The following is a 26,090-nucleotide window of genomic DNA, read 5'->3' as shown; positions in this document are numbered from 1 at the left end:
ATGCAGGTATCAGATCGAGAGGGAAGTGGGCCGGAGGTGAGCCCCAGCGTGATGCCCGAGGCTCCCCCAGAGCCTCCGCCTGTCCCTACCAAGCCCCCAGCATTTGATCTTTTCAACCTGGTTCTGTCCTACAAGAGACTGGAGATCTACTTGGAACCCCTGAAGGATGCAGGTGATGGCGTCCGATACTTGCTCAGGTAGAGTTGTGCTGACCTATGGGATCTTCTGTCTCCTACTTTGTGTGTAGGTTGCTAGCCATTTAGCTGCTGGGCTGCCCTTTCTGCTTTAGTGAGGAGAAATTCTGGGAGGTCCGGTGGGCCTGGGCTGGCTCACAGGGCATGGCAGAAATCTGGTATTTTCCTCAGTCAGTCATAGCTAGGGAGCCAGACTTTCACCAGGGTTGGTTTTTTTTTTTGTGACTGAATAAATTACTCCCAAGACTGCTATCTAGACTTGAGCTGATTTAATCAATTCATTTGTGCTTTAAAGCAGGACTTAAGGTCTTTCTAAGTGTTTAATTACAACAATTATATGTTAATTAATTAATTATTAAAAAAGAGAATATAATTTTGAGCAGAAATGAAATACTCATGAGTAAACAAGTACCATGATCGCTAACATACGGAGTTATGAATCTCAATCATTGTATCTATTCTGCTTTGATATTTATCCTCAGTAATTTTCTTTGTTCTTTCAGACTGTCTGTTTATTTTATGAAAGTATTTAAAATTATATTTTGACATTCCCTAAATATTTGCGTTTACTTTTTTTTTAAATTTTATTTTATTAATTTTAAAGAACATTTACAGAGATTTTGGATTTCCATTCATTCATTGTTGCACTATTTTCTTTAACTCCCCCAGTTCGTTCCTCTCTCTTTTTTTTCCCTTGAAGGTCTGTTTTAATTGTCCCGTTGCCACAGTCCTTGTTAAAACCAGTTCTGATTAGTCTTCTTTGTCAGTGTGTCCTTTGCCATTCCCTGTCACTCCTCCCTGAGGGAGATTTCACCCTGATTCATAAAGAAAAGGGGATTGCTACTTCCTGCTGAAAAGGGACGCTGTAGGTTTCAGGGTGAAGATATTTTCTCATCACTCTAAAGAGCCCCTTTGGCAATAGGAAACGCATAGACTATTGTGGAGATTGATTTTGGAATTTAGATGCACTGTCATCAGTTGTGCTTAGCCATACATGTTCATATCCTTGAAGATGCACCATGGAACTGTTGCAGCCTAGAAGACACAAATTTAACAAGTCAAAAGTACATGAGTCAAAAATGAAAAGTAGAGGTTTTAACAGTTGCACAAATCAAGTTACAGAGGGAAGGTAGTTCTTAAAAGAAAAGGCTTATTGACTAGCACTTTGTCTATTATAGTATAAAGGTTAGGAACTGCAAGATGTAGAGGCTCAACTATGTCATTTATTGTTCTTAAGTCCTGGACCAAATTCCATTTACCATTGAGTGGTTTTACAGCTCGGAAGTCTGCATGCAAAGCAGAGGTGAAGTAAGGAACTGCTTATGAGGTTTTTTGTCAATTCCAACAACTAAGAAATAGTGAGAAGAGTTGGGACCTCAGAAGGCTTTTAGGACCAAATAATAGGCACTTGTGTCCAGGAGAAAATGAATATATTTACCAGTAATGTTAATGCTCACCCACAGCTGTTCTGGGAGGATCTGAATCGTTGAGGTTGAGTTTGCATTTTTAAGTAATAAGGGGAGTTTTCTTTCAGAATCACACACCTTGCCTAATGAAATTCATAATCTCTTGGCATCATCCTAAACCCCATCCTATTCACGTTTCCTTACTTGTCCCAAGAATGTAATTTGCAGTGCTTTTGGCCAAATCAGATCCCAGACCAGGACTGTGGTATACTCAGGACTGCCTATGTTTCTTAAGTCTTGACTCTCTTCTTTCATGACATTGACTCAGTGATGAACCTGGGTGACTGTCCTGAAACATTTCCCACCTAGACTGAGCTGGCTGCTTCCTCATGGTGAAGATTGTAACTTAGATTTAAAAGTTGGATTGCATTTAAGTTTTGTTTTGGATTTTTCGTCACTCTCCCCCACCCTCTGCAAAGGTAATGCTGTGTTTGTTTCTAATAATGTATCCTATCAGAAGTTCTATAAAACTGGATTGTCCTCTAGCATAGGAATTCTTAGGTTGGGGCCTATGGTGGCCTTTAAGGACCAGCTCCCAGATACTGCATGTAAAATTGCTTTTGTGTCCATTTATTTCTAGGGAGAAGCGTGTCTTTTTTGTCAGCTTCGGGTGGAGATCTTCAGCCCTCTAAGATGCCCTAGGGAGCCTGGAAGGAGGCAGGGTGGCTTCTATGAGAATTTTTAGCCTTGCCTCACTCCTAGAAGATAATAGGTGGTTTGTTTTTAAATCTGACCAAGGCCCTCAATTTTTCTTTCTTGTACATTCCAGGGAAAGTGTTGTGGCATAGGCTATAGATAGTTGCACTGCTAATCCGAAGGCCAAACGGTTCAAATCCACCAGTGGCTTTCCTGGAAAGCGATGGGCAGCCTCCTCCTGTGTGTTATAGCCTTCAGAAACTTGCGGGAGGGTCAGCTATGCGTTGGTCTTGACTCAGTGGCAACGGTTGGTTTTTATTGAGTACATGCCAGAATCTTTTTAATTTACAGCAGGATCCTGGCGGTGGCTTAGTCACTCTTTGAGAGTGAATTTCTTCCCCATTAAACACTGTGCTCTGGGCAGAAGGGTTAGGGACCCGACCCAGGAGGGGCTCATTTCTCATTTTACCATCCCAGTGAGGACCACCCAGCCAGAATGGACTTTGGTTTTTCTTAGGGAAGTGGGTGCTCTCTGGATTTCTAAGAGTATGCGTGGGCGCGCGGGGGTGTGTGTGTGTCTCTCTCTTTTATGACAAAGCACTGTTCAATGTATCTTTTTCTTTTTTGTTGCTGCTGGTGTTCAGTGCTGTCAGCACACTAATATGCTAGTGATTTCCTATTTTTTAAAAAGGAGAAAGCTGAGGCTGTGGTAGAATTGATTAAAGTTAGGTGGAGGAGGTCATAGCATTGGGCCTAAAAAGCCCCCCGAGTCTGTTTGCTCGGAGCTGCTGGGAGAGGGAGCAGTGGTCTGTGAAAGTGGCTGTCAGATTAGATTGTGAGTTTGATTGTTCTTTTCTTAGTAAAGAGGATTTGACTTTGAAGGGGGGGGTAATCTTGGACTTTGGCATTAGCTCTAAAGAAGGAAGCTGGTGGTACAGTGTTTTTTTTTAAAAAAAATCCCTTTTCTGTTGGTCCAGTTATTCCAGTAGAAGCTTCTTCCATAACTGAAGTGCCAGTGAAATCATCAGGTGGAGTGGAAGAGGTTTTAAAAATTTAAGCGACTCCGGGGGTGGTGGGATGTTTTTATTCCTGAAATGAGATTGACTGCAGACCTGACCTTTACTTTGTTTTTCCCTCCTAACTGCCATCAGCTGATTCTGAGGCCTCATTAGAGAGTGGTCCAGGTGTAAAGAGGTCATTTTCTTCCCCCACTCATAACTTATTAAAAAGCAGCACATAATTAGCCAATTCACTTAGTAGCTTGAAATACCCCGGTTGGAACAAAAGAAAATACACTTAAGTACCAAATGCATTGCTCACCAGTAGTTTGCCTGCTGCTTCCTCCCATATTTCTCTCCTCACTCACCTGTGAGTAGTGGCACTGCTCTTTGGCATATTCGCATCAATGACTTCATTGTTTTATCTGTGTGCCTCTGTCCTTGCTGTCTCTTCTAAGGGACTAGGTCAACAATATTTGCCTGCCTCAGCAACTTGGATCTCTTGGTTTTTTTGCCTCTTTGTGGTGGTGGAATCAAGGCTGGATCTAGGCATCCATCTGTTTAATTTTATTCAGGGTGTGTTTGCTGAATGAATGCTGTCCCTTGGGTTTTTTTCTTCATTTTTTAACATATTAAGTCCTTATTTACTGATTCCCTTTATGAGTTACTATCAATTCAAGATAAGTGTTCAAATTACAGAAAAAAAAGAGTCATTTATGCTATCCATAAAGTCCTTTCTATTTTATCTTCTCGATTTCTGTATTCCATCATTCTGGTTCATTGAAGAACATATGATCACATGTTACTTAAGAGATTGTGAAAATGGATAAAGGAACTTTTAATATAAGAATGTTTGTCAGCTTGACCCTTTAAAGGGAATATAGAATCTTAACAAAACACGGTGAAATGGTACTAACTGGGCTTTTTTCTCCTCCTAGGAGAAAAGTCTGGTTTTGAGATGATACCTTTTCTTACTCCAAGGGCGAATGTATGATTCCTTTCTGGTCTCTTGTCCAAGTGAGAGACCGACTTTCGAGTTCTCTTTGACCTTCAGGGGCCCCTGCTTTTCCTCTCTGTCTTGTTTGGGAGATCCACCTCCTCTCTTCCCAGAATGCAGAGCTGCCATCTCAAGTGACTTTCTGTGTTATAGGTGGCAGACACCCTTGTGTTCCCTGCTGACCTGCCTGGGCCTCAACGTCTTGTTGCTCACCTTGAATGAAGGTAACAGCCTGAGGATTTTGTCGTTGTGTATGGGGGAAAGGTGCTGAGCTGTGGCCTGGGGGAGGGAGTGCTGCTTCTACTGGAAGTAACCTCCATCTGTGTCAACTTGATGGGGAATGTGGGCTCTGGGGATGCACCTTGGTTAAGCCCATTTTTCCTTCTTTCTAAAAGGAGGATGATAATAGTGCTTTCCTCATAAAGCAATAAAACAGAAAAACCTGCTTCTGCTGCTCCCTAGTTGATTCTTAGCAGCCATGTAGGGTGATGGTGAAGAATAAAGGAGATAATCGAGGTAAAGCATTTAGACACAGACTGTGAAGTGAATAATAACATTGTGGTTATTTTATTATTATTGTCATTTCCTTTTTTTTTGTAATATCAGTCTTTATTTTTCACTGTTTTTATATGTTAAAAAGGTTATAGCTATTCATTTTTTACAGCTTCTGAAATATGTATCATTTTTTAAAAAGTGTTTCTTTATTCCAAGGTTAAAGCTGTTTGCCCGTATGTTTTTCCAGTAGGTTTTTTTTTTCAAGATATCTGAATGGAATTTTATTATGTTTTTTTTAATTGAGATTTTAATGAAAGATTATAGAGAACTTGGATTTCCATTCATTCATTGTTGTACATTTCCTTTCTCTGCCCCCCCCCGTTTACTTTTCTCTTTGAGAAGAAAAAAAAAATTTCTTTAATTGTTACACAGTCGTCGTCGTCGTCGTCCCCCCCCCCGGAGTCCACTTTACTATGCAACTCTTACTCTGTTTTTGGTTTTTTTAAAATTATTTTTTGAGTGTGTACCATCAAATCAGATCTGACTGGTATAGAAAGAGATTGTCCCTCCTTCTCCAGCAGAGCATCTGGTGGATTTGAATAGCACCCCTCTGTGATTCCAGTGTAGCTTCTTGCTACTAGGCCACCAGAGCTCCCTGCAGCTCTTATTCTGGACTCTTGGCATGCAAATAATACCTAATCATATATCCCTTTTAAATAGTTCTCATACTCATCAGTTTCAGTGCAGTGTACATTATTTATCCCATCTTTTCTTAGTTTCCCCCCAAAACTGGTATTGGTCCTGTTTTATAACAGTGGAATTATGCATTATTTGTCCTTTTATGATTGAGATATTTTACTCAACATAATGTCCTCCAGGGTCACTCATTTTGTATAATATTTCATGAGTTCCTTGTTTTTTCAATGCTGCATAGTATTCCATTGTGTGAATATACCACAGCTTCTCTATCCATTCGTTTGCTGATAGGCACTTGGGTTGTTTTCAGCTCTTTGCTATTGTGAACAAAGCAGCAGTAAACATAGGTGTGCATTTTGGTTTCCTTCTTGATTGACTGCTGTAGCTTGACCAGTTGCAATTGCTGCTGAATTAGCCACTGTCCACAGACCATTTCTAAGTGGAAGCAGCAGCATTTTGGGGGAAGGCATGAGGTGAGGGTGTCGGCAAGATGAGGTAATGAGATATTTTGCCATCTCTGTTGCTGTTTGTGTTGTTCAGTAAATGAGCCAGGGGGGCTTGCTGGGTGGTCTCCAGCAGTGGAAAGAGGCTGTGTGGTGGTGCGTGGGTGGGTGGGTGGGTGTCTACAGAGATCCTGGGGAGCCCTCGGTAATGATGTCTCCTGTGGGCCTTTATTACAGTGTATGCTGGGACCAGTCCTTTTCCTAGTTGGAACTGATAGGTGATTGCCGGAAAAGCTAACCCCCTCAGGAGAAATGAAGAGACTGAGAGAGAGAGCATCCTGGGAACCCGAGTTCTCTATTCATTGATTTAATTCTTTTCTTTCTTTTTTACTTTTTAAATGTTTATTTATTCTTTTTATGTGTGTACCGTCAAATTGGATCTGTCTGGTACAGGAGGCGATTGTTTCTCCTTCTTCAGCAGAGCATCTGGTGGATTTGAACCGCGCACCTCTGGGATTGCAGTGCAGTTTCCTGCCACTAGGCCACCAGAGCTCGCCTGATTTAACTCTTAACGCCAAAATTTTAATGGTTTTCTTCAGTTCCCATGGAAATACGGACCTAGTGGGTTGAAAATAAACAGTGCGCACGTAACTACTTCCACTTCTTAGTGGGATACTTTGCCTGATCAAAATTTAGGGACCCTCTCCAGGATGTTAAGTTTTTCTGAATGTCAGAGTAAATCAGTTCACATGGCAGACATTAACTAGCATTTGCTGGTTAATGAGTCCAGTACTGTGGTGGCTGGTTTATGGGATGACCGTACGAATGGAAAAAGGTTCTTTGCATTTTTTCTCAGCCTCACCATTTCTTAATCCACACTGGTCTCAGGTATCCTCAAAGCCAAAGGCAAGGTTTCCACTCTGTTGTGGGAGCCCAGAGGCCAGAATGTCAGCCACCAGGAACACCCCCCCCCCCAATCTGGCCAGCTTCTTGACATGAGTGGGCACATGGACAGAGTCCTCATGAACCTGCATTAATGGAAGAGACAGTGAACAAACCTATAATCTGTCATGTGGTAATGAGTGATGTGAGGAAGAATAAAGCTGAGTTGAGAAGCCAGAGCACAAGAGAGGGACTTTTCTGTCCAGGGTGGTCTGGGAAGGCCCCTTGGGCTAAGAACCTCAGAGAAGGTGCATAGAAGACATGTGGAGAGAGGCTGAGGGTCTTCTCTTGCTTGTTTGATCTCATCCCATAGGTGCATGGTACTCAGTGGGTGTCCTGCTGATTTCTGTGCCTGCCTTGCTGGGCTACCTTCAGGAAGTGTGCCGGGCCCACCTGCCCGAGTCCGAGCTGATGCGGAGGAAATACCACAGCGTGAGGCAGGAAGACCTGCAGAGGGTGCGCCTGTCTCGCCCGGAGGCTGTGGCCGAGGTGAAGAGCTTGTGAGTATGGGAGAGAGGCCCGAGAGGTGGGGGACGATAGTGACAGCAGCCATCAGTGCTCCTTGCTTTGCACCAGACACTGTGTAAGGCAAACCACTTGTGACTTCCCTTAATCTTTTTAACAGTTCTGGGAGGGAGCCACTGCTATTGTAGTATTGTAGATAAAGAGAGGCTCACACAGCTAGGCAGTGACCAAGCTGGAATGACAATTCAGATGTAGCTGAGTTCACAGCTGTTGTTCTTGCTCCTAGAGAGAGTGGAGGGTCTAGACTAAGCATGTGCATGCATGAGTCAGCCTGCCTGGGTTCAAATCCCAGCCCCACTGTTTTAATTGCCATGTTGTTGTTGTGTCCCATTGAGTTGGAACAGACCCATAGCTGATCCTCTAGCAGGTTTTTAGAGGCAGCAAATCACATGAAAAGAGATTGCCCATCTTTCTCTTATGGACCAGCTGGTGGATTTGAACCACGCACCTTTGCATTGGCAGCACAACTCCTTGCCATGTAACATTGGGTAAACTGCTCGGCCTGCCTGTGTCTCAGGTTCCTCATCTGTTACTTGGGGAGTAATAAGATTTACTGTGTGGAGAGTACTACGAGGAAGTATTCAGCTGATAGTAGCCGTCTTCACTATGCTAATCTGCCTGTGTGCCGGGACTTTGGCAGAGACGTTTTTCAGACTATTAAATGATGTGAACTATAGCTGTGTCAGTGGCAGCTGGTGTTTCCTGAGCCCTTCGCTGGATCCGGTTCTCCACAGGCCCTTGACGCACAGCTGGGGCTGACAGCCCTTGCTGGGCATCAGCGTCATCTGTGCAGCTTCAGAAACAGCTTTAAACAAACACATGCCTGCCTTTCCCCACTCCAGATTCTGAGTCGGTTATCTGGAGCGGGAGCCACATCTTGATTTTTCTTGCCTATTTTTTGTTTTTAAGCCTTTTGAATTGAAAATAATTTCCAACTTGCAAAAAAGAGTTGCAAGAATAATACCCCATTTCCTCTTCACTCAGAACAATTGCTGACATGTACCACATTGGCTTTATCTTTGTCTCTGCACATACACAACGCTTTGAAAGTAAGTTACAAATCCCCCATCAGCTTTCCCAGATAACTCTACTTATTTTCTGAAAGCAAGGACATTTTCCTTATCCACAGTACACTGATCAGAATTTGGAACTTTGATACAGATAATATTAAAGTTGTTATTTGCCTGTCAGTGGAGTCTTTCTGGCAACTCCAGATTTAGAGTGGAACTGTCCCTTAGGGTTTCAAAGCCCAGAGCTTTTGGAAGCAGATCACCAGGCCTTTCCTCCAGGCCTCCGGGTGGAATTGAACCCATCACCTTTCAGTTAGTAGTCCAGCACTTAACCAGTTCTGCACCCAGGGCCTCTCATGTTAGCTGTCTTACTGTTATATAATTGTTGAACAGTAGAGTTGGAACTGACCCAGAGCTGACCCTCTAGTGGGTTTTCAGGGACAATTAATCGCACGGGAGGAGATTGCCCATTCTTCTCCCGTGGAGCAGCTGGTGGCCTTGAACCACGTGCCTTTGGGATTGCAGCGCAGCTTCTTGCTGCTAGGCCACGAGAGTTCATATTGTTATATAATATGCAGTTCATAATGAGATTTTTCCAGTTATAGAAATAAAGTCTTATGTATCAGTTCCCATGACCCAGGATCCTATTTCAAGCACACTTTTCCTGTTGTTTTTTTCCTCCCCCCACCTTTGATTATTAAATAATCCATAAATAAAAATATTTATTTAGCATGAAAATGAGTTGATGAGTTAAAACAAATGTGATGGTGATACTGGACTTTCTGAAAATCTGTCAGCTTTGATAAAACTGCATTGTTCTTCAAAGGTTAGCACATCATTTTCTTTCATAGGCTGTATATTTTTTTTATTTGAAAATACTACTTTTTTTTTCTCTTCAGTGTCCTTTAGAAGCTGCCCATTGGTGCAGATGGTTCATGGCTCAGCTGCTATCTGAAAGGTTGTAGGTTTGAGTTCACCTTGACGTGACTTGGAAAAAAGGCCTGGACATCCCCTCTAGAAAAATCAGCCGGTGAAAACCAGGCTGACTTTAACCCTCATGGGGTTGTTGTCATGAGTCAGGGCCAACTCAACAGCAACTCCTTTTAGTCACCTTTAACTTGAATCAGTTCCTCAGGTTTTATTTCTCATGACTGTAGCACTTTTTTTGCAACGTACAAACTTGTGATTTGTAGAACCAACCTCCCTCAGGTCGATTTGACTTCTCCTTAGATCCAGGCTCTACACTGTGTCGGGAATTCGGGAGGTGATACTGTGCCTCCTAAACATACTGAGAAGGCACGTGATCTCAGTGCCTGTGGGAGATACTAAGGAGATAATAACTTTGACCGTTATGTTTCTCCACTGTCGGGGTACGGTTTTTTCACTTTTGCCCTTATCTGAGAGGAAATAGTTTGAAGCTATGTATATATCTTGTTCCTTATCAAACTTAACTGCTTTTTCTTTTTTTAACTTTTTCTTCTCAACACACTTTTTCTAGTCTGTCAGTTCTTCAAAAACACCTGTGAATTTAACTGCATAGATGAGAAACTCTGCCTCCTTGTACCTGTCCCTCTGAGTCACATAAAATTAATTTGGCCAGAACTTTTCTCATCCTGCTTCATTCACTCATTCATTCATTCATTCATAATAAAGCCTTTTCTTCCATTGAAACTTGGTTCTTATTTTGACTGGGGGATTGCCACTGGGGGTTTTATTCTTTGGAAGTCTTGACAGGCTGCTAAAAAAATGGAGGCTTGCGTTATTCCCTTAGTACTTTTTGCTAGCCTCCCATTACTTATAAATCCGTCGGTGAGCCATGTGTGAAATCAGTTTATTACTGGGATGGTTGCAAAAAGGGGGTTGTAACTATCATTCCATCTGTAGTCACTAGCTGGTGTTTTGTAAGAAAGAATGTTTCCACATTTATTATCAGTATGAACACATAGATTTTGACTTTATTCAATGAATTAGAATCTGTTGCTGTCATAATATATTTGATCTCATACTGTCCAGATTTGTCCAGTGGAAGCTCTTTTGACTTGCTCCTGTTCTTTTGATGTGTCCACATTGTATTTGAGTGCTTCCATACTTTCTGGCACAAAAAATATTCAGATGATTTTATGTTTCCCGTGCCCTAGCCTGAGAACCTGCCATTTCTCCAAGGGGCACTTGAGTGCCCAAGGTCTGGGTGTAGACGTGCTCTCGTTGTGTGTCTGGAATGCATCCGTGTTTGAAAAGAATCCTCTCAAGTGATGTTGTTTTCCGTCCAGCTGAGAATTGTTTTGAGCTGCATCCTGTCATGTGTACCTGTGAGCCAGGTGCTTTTGTCTTCATCTCCTAGATCAGAACACTGTAGCCTTGGGATGGTCAAGGAACCTACCCAACATCTAAACACCTGTTGCCTTTTAGTTACTCTGATGGATAGCAACTCTATAGGACAGGATAGAACTCTCTCATAGGATTTTCTGGGAAACTGTGTAATCTTTACGGAGGCAAATTATTGCGTCATTTTCCTGGAAAGTGGCTTTGAACCACTGACTTGTTGGTTGGTAGTGGAGTCCATTAACCTTTATGCTGTCAGGATTCCTTACCATAGTAAGGACTCCAAAAAGGGACTGACGTGGGGGAGGGTTGGCCAGGTCCTTGGTCCAGTGCTCCCCTGACCCCTGCAGTGTGTTTGAAGAGAGTTGTCCATCCCTAACAGCTGTGCATGGGGGCAGGGGTTCAAGAGGGTCTGTCACAGTGTGTGGGTGGTGGGGCAGTGTCTGTCCACTCAGTGTCTGTCACTCCTGTGTCTGCAGCTTGATTCAGCTGGAGGCCTTCCTGAGCCGCCTGTGCTGCACCTGTGAATCTGCCTACCGCGTGCTGCACTGGGAGAACCCGGTCGTGTCCTCACAGTGAGTGTCTCTCCTCCTGCTCCCGCTGGTCCCCCTGTGCCACTGCCCTGTGAGAGCTCTCAGCTCAAGCCCAGGCAAACCTCGCTGTCATGCAGGCCCCCCATCACTCCCACCTCAGGGAAGGCACTTCCTGAGCCCTGGTGTGATCATCGCACATGTGCCATGGGCTCTAATGCTCTGTGTTCTCTTATGTGTAGTAACACTATGCCCATACAGATAATCCCCACCTGGGACGTACTGAGTCAATGAAAAACTACTCTTAGAACCATCTGGATTCTTTTTAAAAAAATATATCTTAACATTAGTAATATGGATCATGTACAGTGTTGTAGCATATAATTTACTGATTCTTAAGTGGTTGCTCACATATGTTAAATGGTTGGATTTGTAAAGATACTGATAAAAGTCAATGATAATGAAAACAAAATTTAAAAAAAGATGAAAGCATTTGATTCATGTCAGAACTGAATTAAGTCAGAGTCATCAGAATAGAGCCCTGTCATAAACAGAGGGTAACCTGTAACAGAGAGTTAAGAGATGAGAAAGAACTAAATTCCTCTGTAGTCTTCTATCCAGACCTAGCAGCTCATGTCCTGTTTGGTTTGCCTTTGTTATATACATGTGCTTTATAGATCCCCAACTTCATAGTCTTATGAGGAAAAGATTTTCACTTTTCATTACAGAATAGTTTTCTTTGATGCTCTCCAGCCTTTGGAAGTACAGTGACTCCTGTGAGATCCAAACACGACAGGATTGCCTTGTTCTTTTGGGTCTCACAAGTTTTCTGCTTTTGATGAAGTGCAGTCTTAACACTTTTCTATTAGTGGAAAATATGGGCATTTTCCTTCTTTGACAGATTTCCTCCTTAAACAGGTTCCAGCTTTCACAGGTTTTACTTTGTTTATAATACAGGGTTAGTTCATATTATGATGTTGTATTTTTATAGTCTCATTGTACTGTAGTTTACGGAAACATTTCATCAGTTGTAGTTTTTCAGCATAGGGAGCTCCGGTGTCCACTAGCTGTTCTATGGGAGAAAACTAGGCACTCTCTTCCCATGAGATTTATTGCCTTTGAAAACCTGCTGGAGGGTCAGCTATGGGTTGGTTCTGACTCAGTGGCACTTGACAAAATAATGACATTTTACATTACTAATCCTACAGTGAACATTCTTATAACAGTATCTTTTGAAACTTTTTTCTTAGAATTGATCAAGGTGGAGTCCTGGATCAGGTGGACTGAGTATTTTTGAGATACTTTTAGTATAATATTCTTTACAATTACTATCTACTTAGCCTCCGTCCGTGCCAGATAGGAAGCATAACACTGCCCATGAGTCACATCTTCCTGTTAACCGTGGGGCATAGGCATTATTTTAATCCTCATTTTGCACACGAAAGAGGTAAAGGGTCTTTTCTGAGGTCACACAGCAAGAAGCGACAGAGCTGGATTAAAATCCATGTCTGTCTGCTAGACAGCAGAGTCTGAGGCCCAGAGGGTTATGAGAGTTAGATTGTTTGTACCCTCAGCATCAGAACCACGTGGCCTCCTGCCCACCAGCATTGCTTGTTTGTAATTCTTGACTTGCTGCTAGATGTAAATTGCTCTGCCTCAACTTGATTCCCGTTTGTTCAGTTAGCGGGCCTTGTTGGCTGAGTAACTGGGCCCCAGCTCTGTGCGCCGGCACCCCTAGTTGAGTGTGCTCCAGACCTGCTTCCTCCTGGCCCTGCTCTGTCCTGATCCTGTGGTTCCTCTGTCCGTCCAGGTTCTATGGGGCTCTTCTGGGCACAGTTTTCATGCTGTACCTGCTGCCGCTGTGCTGGGTCCTTGCTCTCTTAAACAGCACCCTCTTTCTGGGGAATGTGGAGTTCTTCCGAGGTAAGCCTTGTAGAGCCTGGTAGAGGTGGAGTCCCTGAGAGCTTCTGTAGGTTCAGTCAGACTCCCCCTTTTCCCTTCGCCACCACTAACATGTTTGCTGTGCCTGCCACAAGGGGGCAGCACCGCACTAGACTACTCCCTCAAAGGCCTCCTGTGTGCTCTGCATATCTGGGGTGTTAGTTGGGGTCCTGTCTCCCTTCAAACAAGGCGGGTGGATAGGGTGATCTGCAGCCCCGGGGCTTGCCAGCTTTGAGTGAGCAGACAGTGCTGTCTGCTCTGCAGTTTCTGAGCCAGTGGGGCCATCTGGCAAGGCCCTGGGTCTCAGTGGCCTGACCTGATGTATGTTTGGGTGACTGATGTATTTGTTTTCTGCCCTGTGGTAGATGATTTAATTCTGAAAGCCATAGTTTATCCAGCACTTACTATATCCCAGGCACTGTAGGCTCAGTGCTGTACAGCCCTTACCTCATTTAATCTCATTTAATGACAGTCTCAGGAGTTTGGCAGGTGGCAATATTACTGTTCTCTTAATGAGGCTAAAGGAGGCAAGGTTATCTGCACAGAGTTAGAGGGTGACTCCTGCAGGAGGTGGGTTATGGAGGAAGAGGCCAGCTGCTGTGAAAGTGGGTACCCCGAAGCACCCCTCACTCATGCGTTTTTTGCCTCCCACCCTGCCCTGCTTGCCCTGGGTAGTGGTATGTGAGTACAGGGCCTCTCTGCAGCGACGGATGAACCCTAAGGAGGAAGAAAACACCGTTGAGAGTCCGCCGGTGGATGCTGTGGGGAGGGTCCCTCTGCAGGACAGCACGCCTGCCACTACCCCCACAGAGGTGAGGCCCCTGGCCAGCAGGGCAGCATCCGTTATGGGTAGCTTGTGGGCCTTCCTGTTCACCAGCTTATCCATACCATGCAGCTCCTGGGCTGGTCTGCGTTGGAGTTCTTGTAGCTTCTGTTTCTGAGCCCTGGTCACCTTTGGAATGCTTCATAATTATAATGATAAAAAAAAAAGCAGTTGCCGTTGAGTCATTTCTGGCTGATGACAACAGAGTATGCCGAGTAAAACTGTGCCGCATGAGGTTTTCATGGTTCTATCTTTTGAAAGCAAATCTCCAGACCTTTTTTGTGAGGTGTCTCTAGAGAGATTTGAACAGCCAGCCTTCTGGTAACAGCTGTGCGCTTAGCCATTTGCACTACCCACATATTGATGGCTGCTTGCTCTTGAGTACCTGCTCTGCGTCAGTTGTTGTTTTTGTTACTTTATAGATGTTAACTCCATGAGGTGAACGTTCTTTCTGAGAATAAGCTGATTCTCATTTTATAGAAGAAAAGGTTTAAGCCCAGAGCAGTGGCCCAAGTACCTTGACCAAGGTTCAGTGCCACGCTTGTCCAGGTGTGGTCTCATATGTGGTGCTCTCTTCTGTGGCTTCTTTCTTGCAGTTGTGGCATCTGCTGTGGGGCAGGAAGCAGGGTCTTAGGGAGCTGGGTGCTGCCTCAGGGAGGTGGCCCTTACCCTTGGGAGCAGAGCTGCCACCCTTCTCTCTCTCTTATCTCTTTTCTTCAAGAGAGTTTCTCTTCCCAGGACCTCACACCGGGCAGCGTGGAGGAGGCCGAAGAGGCTGAGCCAGATGAGGAGTTTAAAGATGCGATTGAGGTGGGTAGCCTTTCCCCAGCATCATCTACTGAACAAGCCGCAACCGGGCAGTCCTCGAGGTCTATAGCTTCCTGCTTTCCAAATCTGTCTTTCCTGCCTTAATTCTCTTATGTCCAAATGAGAAGCTGAAACGTGCCCTGAGCTAGTGGTTTTGAAAGGATGTCACAGAACCTCCACACCTCTGTTGTGCCAGCCCACCATCTGTCCTGGAAGTCTAGGTAGGATTGGCTCTGGAAGCTTCTGGAAACTGCCCTGCTAGGGGAGTTGGGTGATTTACCCTGTGAGCTGGAGACAGTGGCTTGGTACCTTGTGTAGGGAAGGCAGCTTTGGAGGACACGGTCTTCCAGCTCCCCTGGCTGCTGTACAGAGTGAGTCCACCAGCAGCTCCTTCCTCTGAGGGGCAAGGAGGAGGTGGAGAAAGTGGTTGCCTGGCTAGGTGCGGGGTGTGGGGTGCGGGGTGCTGGGCCAGGGCAAGTTAAAAGTATCCTTCTGTTTTTACGACAAAATAATTTTACTTCAAATTAATAATTCACAGAAGTATTTGTATGATTTGAAAAATTATTTATTGAGCCAGCATTTAAAGGTGGGGACATTTCAGTAAAAATTTTAACTTTTCAGCCTCTGAAAAATCAAAAGGAAGCCCTGTGTCTGCAACAGTCAGTGTAGCTGAGCAGAGGGACTGTCCCTGTAGATAGGACCCCACAATTACAGCCTGATAAGCCTGTCCCCAGTGATCTGAGCCCGTGGCTGTTGCTATGTATTGTCACATTTGCTTTATTGATTTACTTAGAGGAGAGGCTTGCTTTGTGAGGCCTGTTTGTAAAGTAGAAAAGGGAGATTTGCAGCTAGCTCACTTTAGTGCTACTCTGCCTGGTCCATACAGGCACCTGAACTTCCCACTGGTGGAAGAATCCTCCATGGCTTTTACAGACAGTTCTGTTCTATCCTGGTGAGGTAATGACTCACCAAATGAATTTTCATCCAGTTTGAAAATGGTACCTTATTGCTTTTTTGGAGGCAGACTCCTTTGAAGGGAGATTTTATCTTTTAACGTCCCCTTTTGGGAAGCGCTCAGAACTCAGGGCAGCGTTTCTCAGTTTCTTTGTGCCCAAAGGAGCTCCCCACCCCTCGCGTTAGTTCGCTTCCTGTCCTTGCTATCTCTCTTTCTCTCTCTCTGTTTTCTCTCCTTCTCCCGCACACCTTGGGAGGCAGGAGACCCACTTGGTGGTTCTGGTGAGTAGGTGCATCAGCGAGGTGGGCAGGGACTGGGCATGGGGTGGCAGAGGGCGCTGGGCCAGCTGCCACTGTGCCTCGTGGGGTTTGCTGGACTGGATTTCTCTGCATGCGGGTCCCCGGGCCTTGCACAAGGCAGGAAGGGCTGGAAGGAGGTGTTCTCCGCAGGAGGATGACGAGGGCACCCCATGCCCGGCAGAGGACGAGCTGGCCCTGCAGGACAACGGGTTCCTGAGCAAAAACGAGGTGCTGCGCAGCAAGGTGTCACGGCTCACGGAGCGGCTCCGCAAGCGTTACCCCACCAACAATTTCGGTACAGCTGGCTGGGAGGGGGCGCTGGGAGAGGGGTGGACAAGAGCTCAGAGTGTGGGTGCTGGTTTGTGATGAGAGCACAGTGTGTAATGTATTCCCCTAGGAAGAGAGCAGACACCCAGTGGGACAGTCAGGGAGTGAATGTGGGCTTTTGCGTGTCCTTCTGTCCTTATTGAAAGCTTGTGGGTAAATGAGACACCTGGCCCTGGAAGTAACACCTGTGACTGTCGAGGGGTAGAGTCGGAGACAGGAGTTAAGGAGCCTGACAGAACGAGCAGGCACAGTGGGGGCACGTGCCTGCATGGTGCTAATCCCACCTCAGCTGGGTGGCTTTGGAGAAGTTAGCTAACCTCACTATGCCTCAGTTTCTCCTTCAGTACCAGGAGAATGATAGTAGCTCTTACCTCACAAGGTTGTGGGGAGGATCAGAGGAGATAGTGCTTGCTCAGCCGGCTCTAGTAAGTTCTTAGTAGTGGGTGCTGTTAGCACGGGAGGCCCTGGCCAAGCCTGTAGATTGTGATTGCCAGGAGTCTGTCTCGGCTTTTCTGAACCAAGTCGAAGGGAGCTGAAGCAATCAGCGTCTAACTCTATAACCTTAACCCTGACCCTAACCCTGAGCCATGCTTGTTGCTTGGCTGGCCCTTGTTTTCCTGGGGGCTGGTGAAGGGAGCGGAGGAGGCAGCTCTGGGGAATGGTAGCCCCAGTGCCCACATGGTTCGCATTCCTGGCTGGATCAGGAGCTGGGAATTGAGCCAGATGAAGTTGTGGGGAATGCTTGAGTGTCTGGTGACCCCCGACAGCGCTGGTCCTGAAGAGGGGCCTGGCTTCTGCTTGTCACCGGTGGGGACAGGCACGGTGCTGTGCCAGGTGTGCTGGTGCTGGGCAGCAGCCTCTGTTAGTCCGCAGAAGGAATCTGACCCGGGGCCTCCGTCCTGTCCCTGCAGCAGCAAGGCAGCTGTTCTCCCTGGATTAGAGGTCATGGACGTGTTGTTCCTTCTCCCGGGACTGTCCCTTAGTCTTTCATGACCTTTTTTTCCCCTTTCTTTTCTCCCCACTCCTTTTCCTGTTTGGAAAGAGAAAGCAGCCTTAAAGAAAAGCGCATCGTTACTATCTTCTCATTTGAATATCTCCTTTTGAAATACTGCATTAGGCGATATTTATGATGTATAAACCTGTGTGGAATATAATGAACACCCCATGAATCCACTGTCTAGCTTAAAAAAGAAAACCCTAGTAACAGAGTTAATGCCCCTTTGGGTACTCCTCACCAAGTAAATCACTTTCCCTTCTCTTCCTCCCCCTCCCTGCCTCCACCCCTTCACCCTTATCCCTCACCCTCCCCAACTACCCAACCCCTAAAGTGGTTCTGGCTCGTAGCAACCCAGTGTGTGTCAGAATAGAGTTGTGCCCTGTGGACACTTCCTCTCTGTTCCTTATGATGATCGCCAACCTCAGGGGGGCACCTGTGAGTGCAGAACAGTGCCAGTCCTCAGTCTCGTTTGATCCCAGTGGTCAAGTTGTCAGAAAGAGCAGGTTCTAAAAGTCCCAGATGACACCACACAAGAATGAAGGCTCTGGCTCTGGTGGGTAATGTGTTGTTTACCTCTGGAAATTTTGAGTAGAGGTCCTTGATGTTCTGTGTTTCAGAGAGTAAGCCAGTGTGGAGCTGGTTTGCTCAAGGCGTTCAGTACACAGTAGACCTCTGTGTGGCTCAGATCAGACCCTCTGATTTGGTACCCATGTTTTTCTCATTTCTTGGCCTCCTCCATTTCCCTTTATCTTGGTTTTAGGTCTGACCTGTTTTTCTATTTGGTTTTGGCTTAGATAGTCCCTGACCAGAATGGACAAAGGCCACTCAGGTCCCTGTGAGGATGGCAGGGATAGGAAATATACTTCCCCTCCTCCTGGGCACACTCACCTTCCCGTCCTGAGAGATTCTTTCCTGTTCTGGCAGTGCCTGCTCCTGCATCCAGCTCCAGCAGGCTGGGAGAAGTCAGCCACTTTGGAGGCCAAGCCGCTCTGCCTTAGCCGAGGGGTGGGGAGGCCTGAGAGGGGTGAGAGCAGGCTTCCCAGAAGCTCTTTCTCCAGCTCTCGTGGTGGCGATAGCTCACCTTCTGTCTTGGAAGCCTGGCCGATCCACGGGGTCTGGCTCCTCGTATCATCATCTCATAGGAGTTAGGTTGGATAAATTGGGACCTTTACTGAGAATAGGTGCAGAGGGAGTTGGAGATGTTGGAAGGAAGCAGGGTACTCACTCACTTCTCCATGTGCCTTTCTGGGTTGGACACACTCCCCATGCCCTCTCTGACCCCAGGCCTGTGCGTGGGTCCATTTCACTGGACCATGCAGCTGCCCTGGGAGTGCCTGGCCTTATTAGTCTGTCTGTTGTGAGGAGTCCTTGTCAGAGGGGAGTCAGTGTTTTCCCTGCCCCATCCCCTTGCTGCCCTCCAGAGAACCAGGCGTCTGCTGTGCTCTCTTATCTTCCGACCGGCCACTAGCTGCCCGATAGCTGTGGGTGTTTACCTTCTGCAGCTCGACTGTGAGTGTCTTCTGCTCTCTAGCTCAGGCCCTCCCAGGCCATCTCCTGTAGCATGAGCTCTGGAGCCTTTGTGTGCAGTGAGGCCTGTGACCTGGTACGTTGTGCTTGACTAGACCATGATCATGGTACAACAGTAAGTGCTCCCTGAGGCTGACAGTTGCCCGGGTGAGAGCAGTGAAGGCCATTGGGCCCCAAGTTCCAGAAGTCTCAGCAGGTTTAGCCCTTTTCAAGCCTTGACAGGGTATTTGGTCCCTTTTGGGGAAAAGGCTTATGCTTACCACGGATTCCCTGCCCTTTGGCCCTGTCTTACAGATATTTCTACATTGCACCATTGTCAGTCTTCCTGGAGAGGGTTTGGAACCACCTTTGTTCTCTGCTTTTTGAGCCTGTTGAAGTTACAGGCTTTCCCCCTCCTCTTGAGGTGTCAGTTTGCCTCCACTCACCTACAGTGCCTGGGAGCTTGGGTGACTCCTGTCGTCAGCCCGTTTTTGTTTGCAGGTCCCCTTTCCCATCTTTAACTTTCCTCCTGTGGTCTGACAGCGTGGGTGGGTGGGGAGCACAGCTTCTATTAGGCCTCGTTGCCTTGATTGGGCTCCTCCTTCCTCATCCTTCATGTCTTATTACACCTCCCTGCCTCCTCCCAGTCGTTTTCTGAGCTGCGATTGACTCCTCTACCGTCCTTCTGGAGCTGTGTCCGCTCATCTCTGGCTGTTTAGGCAGGAACTTCCTCTCTCTCTCTCACACACTTCTCCCCTCTCCACTCCCTCAGCTCACAGTGCCCGAGTGCCCTGTCCTGCACACATGATCCCAGTCCCACACATATCACATCCCAGCCCAGTAGAGGCTTCTTGGAAGGTTCCTGGTTCAAAGCTTCTCCTGGAATCTTTAGCCGACCAGAGTCTGAATTTTTAGAAGGTGTTTCCTCTCGTGTGGGCACAGTGAACTGGTCACGACTGGCCAGTTTTGATGCAGGTCATGAGGAGTCCCTTGTCAGCTGCCTGGCTCTTTTAGGGAAGGTCAGACTCCCACCAGCTGAGCCTGATTTGGGGGAGTGAGTTCGGTGGCTGCTCTTGCATTTCTGTTGATGACTTCCTCTGATTTTCCTGAGGCAGCCTTTGGACCCTTGTTTCTTCTTTTCTTGTTCTGGGCTCTCTTTTGGTTGTGGGGCCTCTAAGTGCAGGAACTAGTATCTGTGCATGGCCTGGAGATAGTTTCTTGATGGCCCTCAGCCTTTTCTTCTTAGTTTGAATTCTTTTGGCTTCAAATCTGGTCTTTGTTACTTGCTCCCGTCACGCAGTTTGGGCCAGCGGACCCCGATAGTCACCCTTTAGAATACCTGGTTAGGAGCCCAAGTGTGAGTTGGGCCTTAGAGAGCCAGGCAGGGAGTGTTGGGGTGTGGGCTGCGCTGAGGCCGATGCTGTGTCTGTTTTTCAGGAAGCTGCACCGGCTGCTCTGCCACCTTCTCAGTGCTCAAGAAGAGGGTGAGTCTCTCTGAGGGACTTTTTGTCCGAGTGCATTTGTCCGGGCAGCATGTTTGTGAGTGTTGGGTTACAAGAGACATTGGGGGAGGGGACACGTTGGAGTCACAAGTGAGTGATGAGACCAGACTCCTCAGGCCCCTTCCGGCCTGGGCCTGGGTCCCGTGCTTTGTCCCTGCCCCTCTCCCGCCTTCACCAGGTGCGCACGTGGCAGCCCATTTGGACTCACTCCTGACCCGTCAGGCACCTCTCCTGTCCCACGGCAACGCCACACTCCTTTGGTGGGATCAGCTGGCAAGAAGGAGGGAGGTGCTGTGGCCATCGGGTGCCTGGGAGTTGGGGGATGTGTCCAACACAGACCTTGCCTTTTGTCCACAGCGGAGCTGCAGCAACTGTGGAAACAGCTTTTGCTCTCGGTGCTGCTCCTTCAAGGTGCCGAAGTCCTTTATGGGGGCCACCGGTGAGTGTGGGGGTGGGGTGGGCTGGGGGCCTAGCCTCACAGTTGGGTGCTGCAGCGAGGCTACAAGCCAAGTGCCAGTGAGACCAGCGTCAGGATCCCTGTCTGTCCCCTCTACCTTTCTGTCAAAGCCTGGAGCACATACACACTGTGAACCCTTGAAACCTGCGGAGGAATGTGCGCAAGAGACCTGAACATTAGGAGGTAGAAGGTGGTGAAGCCCGTGAGAGCCTCAGCTCCACAGGACACCCTTGTTCCAGGTCCCATGAGTTTTTCGCCACTGACAGGAACCAATTACTACTTTTCTATTGTAGAAAATAATACCATTTTTCTTCTCTGAGAAAGCTCAAGTTTCCTCTTCATAAAGGCTCCAGCTTTCTCAGGTTTTACTCTCATAGAATGACTAATTGGGAACGTGTCCCTAAAGTTAAAAAAGCAGCATTACCTCTGTCTTACGGAGCCTTGTGGTGCAGCAGCTAAGCATTTGGCTGGTAAGTTCACTGTATGGAGTCTTTCCCCGTCGAGATTGTGGCCCTGGGAACGCGCTGTGGCCGTTGGGCTCTCACAGTTGGCTTGATGGCACACAGCAACAACAGTATAACCCTCCTTTAGAACAAATGCGTGATCGAAAAGAAAACCATCCTTGAAAAGTGAAGAGGGCTGGTTTTTTTACACTTTAGAAATAGGATTTATTTTTAAATGATTTCACATATAGGGGAAAGTGGCGTGAATGCCACATATCCCATTCAACTAGATACTTTATTTTTTAACATTTTGCCACATTGGCTTCATCACCTTCCCCTACTGACGATCAGACTTTTTCTGAACTAGTTGAGAGAAAATTTTATTTTTTTCCCTTTTTTAAAATGAATTTTAATGAACGTTTACAGAGACTTTGGATTTCCATTCACTCATTGTTGCATTTTTCTCCCTGCCCACCCCTCCCTGCCAGTTCGCTCTTCTCTTTAAAAAGTAAAAGAAAAATTCTTTCATTGGTATACACTCTCCCCGCCGCCCCCCTTCCTTGAGTACACTGTACTATGCAACCTTCATTCTGGGCTCTTGTCATGACCATAATACCCAATCTTATATCGTTTTTAAACAGTTCTCTCCCTCATCTGTTCCAATGCAGTATATATAATTTATCCAGTCTTTCTCAGTCTCACCCCAACCCTGATGTCAGCCCCACTCTACAACAGTGGCCCTATGCAATATTTGTCCTTTTGTGACTGAGATATTTTACTCAGCAAAATGTCCTCCATGGTCACCCATTTTGGATAATATTTCATGAGTTCCTTGTTTTTCAGTGCAGCGTAGTGAATAGACCACAGCTTCTCTATCCACTCATTTGTTGATGGGCACTTATGTTGTTTACAGCTCTTTGCTATTGTGAACAAAGCCGCAGTAGACATGGGTGTGCATATATATCTGCCTGGGTGGTAGTTATGGTTTCTTTAGGGTATAGAGAAAATTTTATTTATTTTATTTTATTGTTTTTTGTATGTGTGTACTGTCAAATCGGATCTGGCTGGTACAGGAGGAGATTGTCCCTACTTCTCCAGCAGAGCATCTGGTGGATTTGAACCACGCACTTCTGGGATTGCAGTACAGCTACTTGCCACTAGGCCACCAGAACTCCCTGAGAGAAAATTTTGTTTTTAAAAAATTATTTTTATTGTTGAAAACACCTGATCAGAACATACAGCATTCCACCAGTTTCTACCTATACGATCCTTTGAGGTGGTTTCTGTTCCTCAGATTGTGAGACCATAATGTCTGCTCAAGTGAGGTTTTTTCCCCTTCTCTTCTGATCGTGAAAATAATACATGTTTATTTGAGAATATCTGGAAATTATGACAGAGAGGGAAGAGAAGAATAAGCCTATAATCTTACCACCTAGACATAAGCAATGTTAAAGCATTTTGGAAAATTCCCTTCTGGTATTTTATTTAAAAAAAAAAGTTTTAAAATGTCTTTTGTTGGGGCCAAAATAATTCTGATGCAAAGAACACCTGGCAGAGGCCCGCATTGCCGAGTCACCCCCGCATCCCTGGTTCTGTGGAAGGAGCTGGGTTAGGGAGGTGTGGGCTGCGCTTAGGACCAGAAGCAGGTCTTGGGGCCAGTTCTCATAGCTGGGGCCATGGACCTGGGACCCAAGGGCATAAGGATGGCTCCCCTCCCCTCATCTAGCTCTTTTCTTCCTTTTCAGCTCCAGAAGCCCAGAGAGAGACTGTGTTTGTGTGTGCTTCATGCAACCAGACCTTGAGCAAGTGAGAAGAGAAGCCAGGGTGCAGTTGGGTGTTGGGCCCCGGGGCCAGTGGTCCTCATTCCCCCATCCCTAGCCTCACGTGGCGTGTGCTGGGCCAAGGTGGCCTGTTCGCTAGGTAGGCTTCCTGTCTTCCCTCGCTGTCTCCAGCCAGCTCCTGGAGCTGTTCCCATTCTGTGGCCGGCTGACTGTGGCTGCCCTCAAGCTCCAGAGGGGAGAGTAGCCCCTGGAGGGCCCCAGAGCTTGGCCTCTCTGCTCTGGGTGGAGTTTGCAGACTCCAGGGCAAGCAGGGCTGGGCCCTGCTTATGTATAAGCTAGAGGGTAGTGGTGAGCCAGACCTGGTCTCCGTTAGGATCACTGGTGATCACGGCCAGTCTGCCCAGGTTGGGAATTCTAGGAGCCCTGAGATCACAGGAGAGGGCTTTCTGCTGGGCCTCATACCAGAGCCTTGACCTCTGAGCGCCTCAGAGGTGCCATGCCACATGCTGCTGTCTGAGTGTCCCTCCAGCCGTCAGGATCTTGATTTCCCAATCAGAGGGTGTGGCCAGGGCTGCTTCCTTCTCGAGGTCCAGAGGAGGGACTGGAGGAGACCCTTCAGTATTCGTGGAGCAAAGCCCAGGGAAGTGACCCCCAGCCCCACCTGCCAAGTCCCTGACTGACCAGGTCTCACCCTGCTGTTCTCAGATCTCTCTTCCTGCCCAGAGCCTGGGGCAGGCCCTTCCCCCATCCCTCACTGTAAGGCCAGGTGAGCAGAGATCCAGAAAACCCGACTGACCCTTGACACATGGGATGTGTAGGATCTGGCTGGGACAGTCTTAATTGTAGAAAGAAGTCACTACTTTTGGGGTGCCCAGCAACCTCCCAACACGTTCCTGTTTACTGTTGGACTCTTAGGTCCTCAGGGGTTTCTCTTAAAGATGGGAGCTGGTTTAAGTGCCCCTCCCCTGCCCTGCCTTTCTGAAATATTTATTTATTTATTTATTTCATGGTTCCTGGGAACTTGCAGCACAAGGAACCGAATGTGGAGGATGGGGGCTTCTCCGATCCTGGGATTCTTCCCTGGGGTCATAGGCTCCCTGAGACTCAGCACTCTTAAGTAGGGATCCAAGAGGCAGGTAGGAGAGACAAGGGTGCAGCCGAGGCCAACTTTTTTGGCAGGCCAGTCATTCTAGCTGGGACTCAGCAGCCAGGGGCTGGTTCTGGGTCATGGAGGTGCAAGTCCCTGGGGACCAGGCAGGCCTTGGCATCCCCTTTCCTGGGCTCCTCTGTCCTGCTAAGAGAATTTATAGAGGATTTATAGTCCCCCGCTTTATGTACACCAGAGAGGAATGAAAAAGATCTCTGTGTATGGAGAATTATCAATAAAGAGGCCTCAAGCTTCTGCTGCTTTCATTCTGGTTCTCATACTTGCCCCTCTGAGCCTGGGCACCCAGATCCCTGCAGCTCAGCCAAGACTCTGGGTGATGGATCTCCTCGGTGCAGTGAAGCGCGGCAGCCTGGCCGGGGACTCGCAGGGCCCCGGAGGAGGAAGGCTGTGCCTTGCATGGCGAAGGGCTTCAGCTTGTGTCTGTCTTGTGACCAAATGGTGAGGTCCCGAGCTAGGGCTAGACCATGTAAACACCGAGGAGTGCAGCATTCAGAATGAAGATTTTTGCTAATCCTTCTGAGAAAGCAAGAAGAGATCAGCCCTCACGGGGGTGGAGAGCCACAACATGAGGATGAGGCATATAAGGGGTTTCCAGAAATGGGGTGGGCTGGGACTTTACTGGGTGCCAGGCACTGTGGGAAGTGTGCTGTACATACATTGCCTCACTTAGTCCTCCAAGTGACCTCTTTCTGTGGATAAGGTAATTAAGGCTGTGAAAGGCCTCCCCTGGCAGTCCACGTGCAGACAGGGATGGAGCTGTGCCTTCCACATGGAGGGCTGTGGGCAGTAGGGATGGGGAGGCCCTGTGGTAACCTCATCGTCGTGGCCCCACGTGCTCTTTCACACCTCAGCTGCTGGGGTGTCCTCGGAACATTCCTCAACCTTGGTCAGGTCTCAGGGGGACCAGAACTTGACCTTGTGGGAAAGCCCCAGGAGGCAAAGGGAAGCCACTAGGACATGTCCACCCAGCAGCCTGGTGATTTAGAGAGGAACGGTACGGGTGCTGATAGAAACAGAAACTCAGGCGTGTCAGCACAAAGAAAGGAGCGCCGGTAGCCCAGCAGTGAGGAATCGTGCTGCCAAAGCAAGGCACATGGTCTGAACCCACCAGCTCTTCTGTGGGAGAAGGATGGGCAGTCTCCTCACATGAGATGTCCTGCCTCTGAAAACCTGTTGGACGCTCAGCTATGGGCCGGTTCCGACTCGATGGTACACAACAGGAAGCACAAAGGGGAGAGCAGGGATGGCGCCTCACCTAGAGAAGAGGCGGGTTGTGGCCTCAGTTCCTGTGAGGGTGAGTGGCTGGCCATTGGAAGGCTACTCAGGGGTCACTTAGTCCAGCGTTCATCGGGAGAGATGCTCACTCCACTTGAGGAAACATTTCCCCCCAGTGTCAGAGCACGGGGCAAGACTCGGCCGTAACAGCCGGCATGAGACAAGACAGAGACAAGGCCAGGACAGTGGCAAGTGGCAGGACAGGGTGGGTGCCCACTGCACCTGGCTCCTGACTTCTGCCATCAGCTGGAATGACACAGCGTGCCTCAGGGACTGGGTCATTGCCCCTCACCACTCTGCTATTTTCCTCATCTGTAAAGTGGGTGAGATTGTGATGTCTCCCTTGTGAAGCTGATGTGAGGATTAAATGAAGTAGTCCACATGGGGGACAGAACATAACTTCCTGGCACAAAATAAGTGCTTGGTAAACTCTCGTGTGTTAATGCCCTCCTGACCATCTTCAGGTAGTCAGTGAAAAATTCTTGCCCCAACTTTTCCTTTACGACAGTGATTTTTCCTTTAACCGGAGAGAATTATTCAGGGGAGACTCTCAGG

General features: G+C 47.3%; 1 protein-coding gene across 6 annotated transcripts; it reads left to right on the top strand.

The window, feature by feature from the left end:
* ZFYVE27 (zinc finger, FYVE domain containing 27) lies at positions 1-23,121 on the top strand. Of its 6 annotated transcripts, none has more exons than XM_006880050.1 (12): positions 1-197; positions 4,445-4,515; positions 7,181-7,367; positions 11,204-11,299; positions 13,065-13,177; positions 13,871-14,007; positions 14,757-14,828; positions 16,041-16,061; positions 16,230-16,374; positions 20,347-20,393; positions 20,769-20,850; positions 23,057-23,121. In XM_006880050.1, exons 1-12 carry the CDS (start codon positions 1-3, stop codon positions 23,119-23,121), a joined length of 1,233 nt encoding a protein of 410 aa, XP_006880112.1. The 6 variants fall into 6 exon arrangements, with proteins under 6 accessions (XP_006880112.1, XP_006880111.1, XP_006880113.1 ...); XM_006880049.1 differs by having other exon boundaries at positions 14,742-14,828; XM_006880051.1 differs by lacking the exon at positions 16,041-16,061.
* The last annotated feature ends 2,969 nt before the right edge of the window (positions 23,122-26,090 follow it).

Source organism: Elephantulus edwardii, unplaced genomic scaffold, assembly GCF_000299155.1.
Source record: "Elephantulus edwardii isolate Elephantulus edwardi_28Jun2011 unplaced genomic scaffold, EleEdw1.0 scaffold00006, whole genome shotgun sequence".
NCBI classification, from domain to species: Eukaryota; Metazoa; Chordata; class Mammalia; order Macroscelidea; family Macroscelididae; genus Elephantulus; species Elephantulus edwardii.
This window is presented reverse-complemented; position numbering and strand designations above follow the sequence as displayed.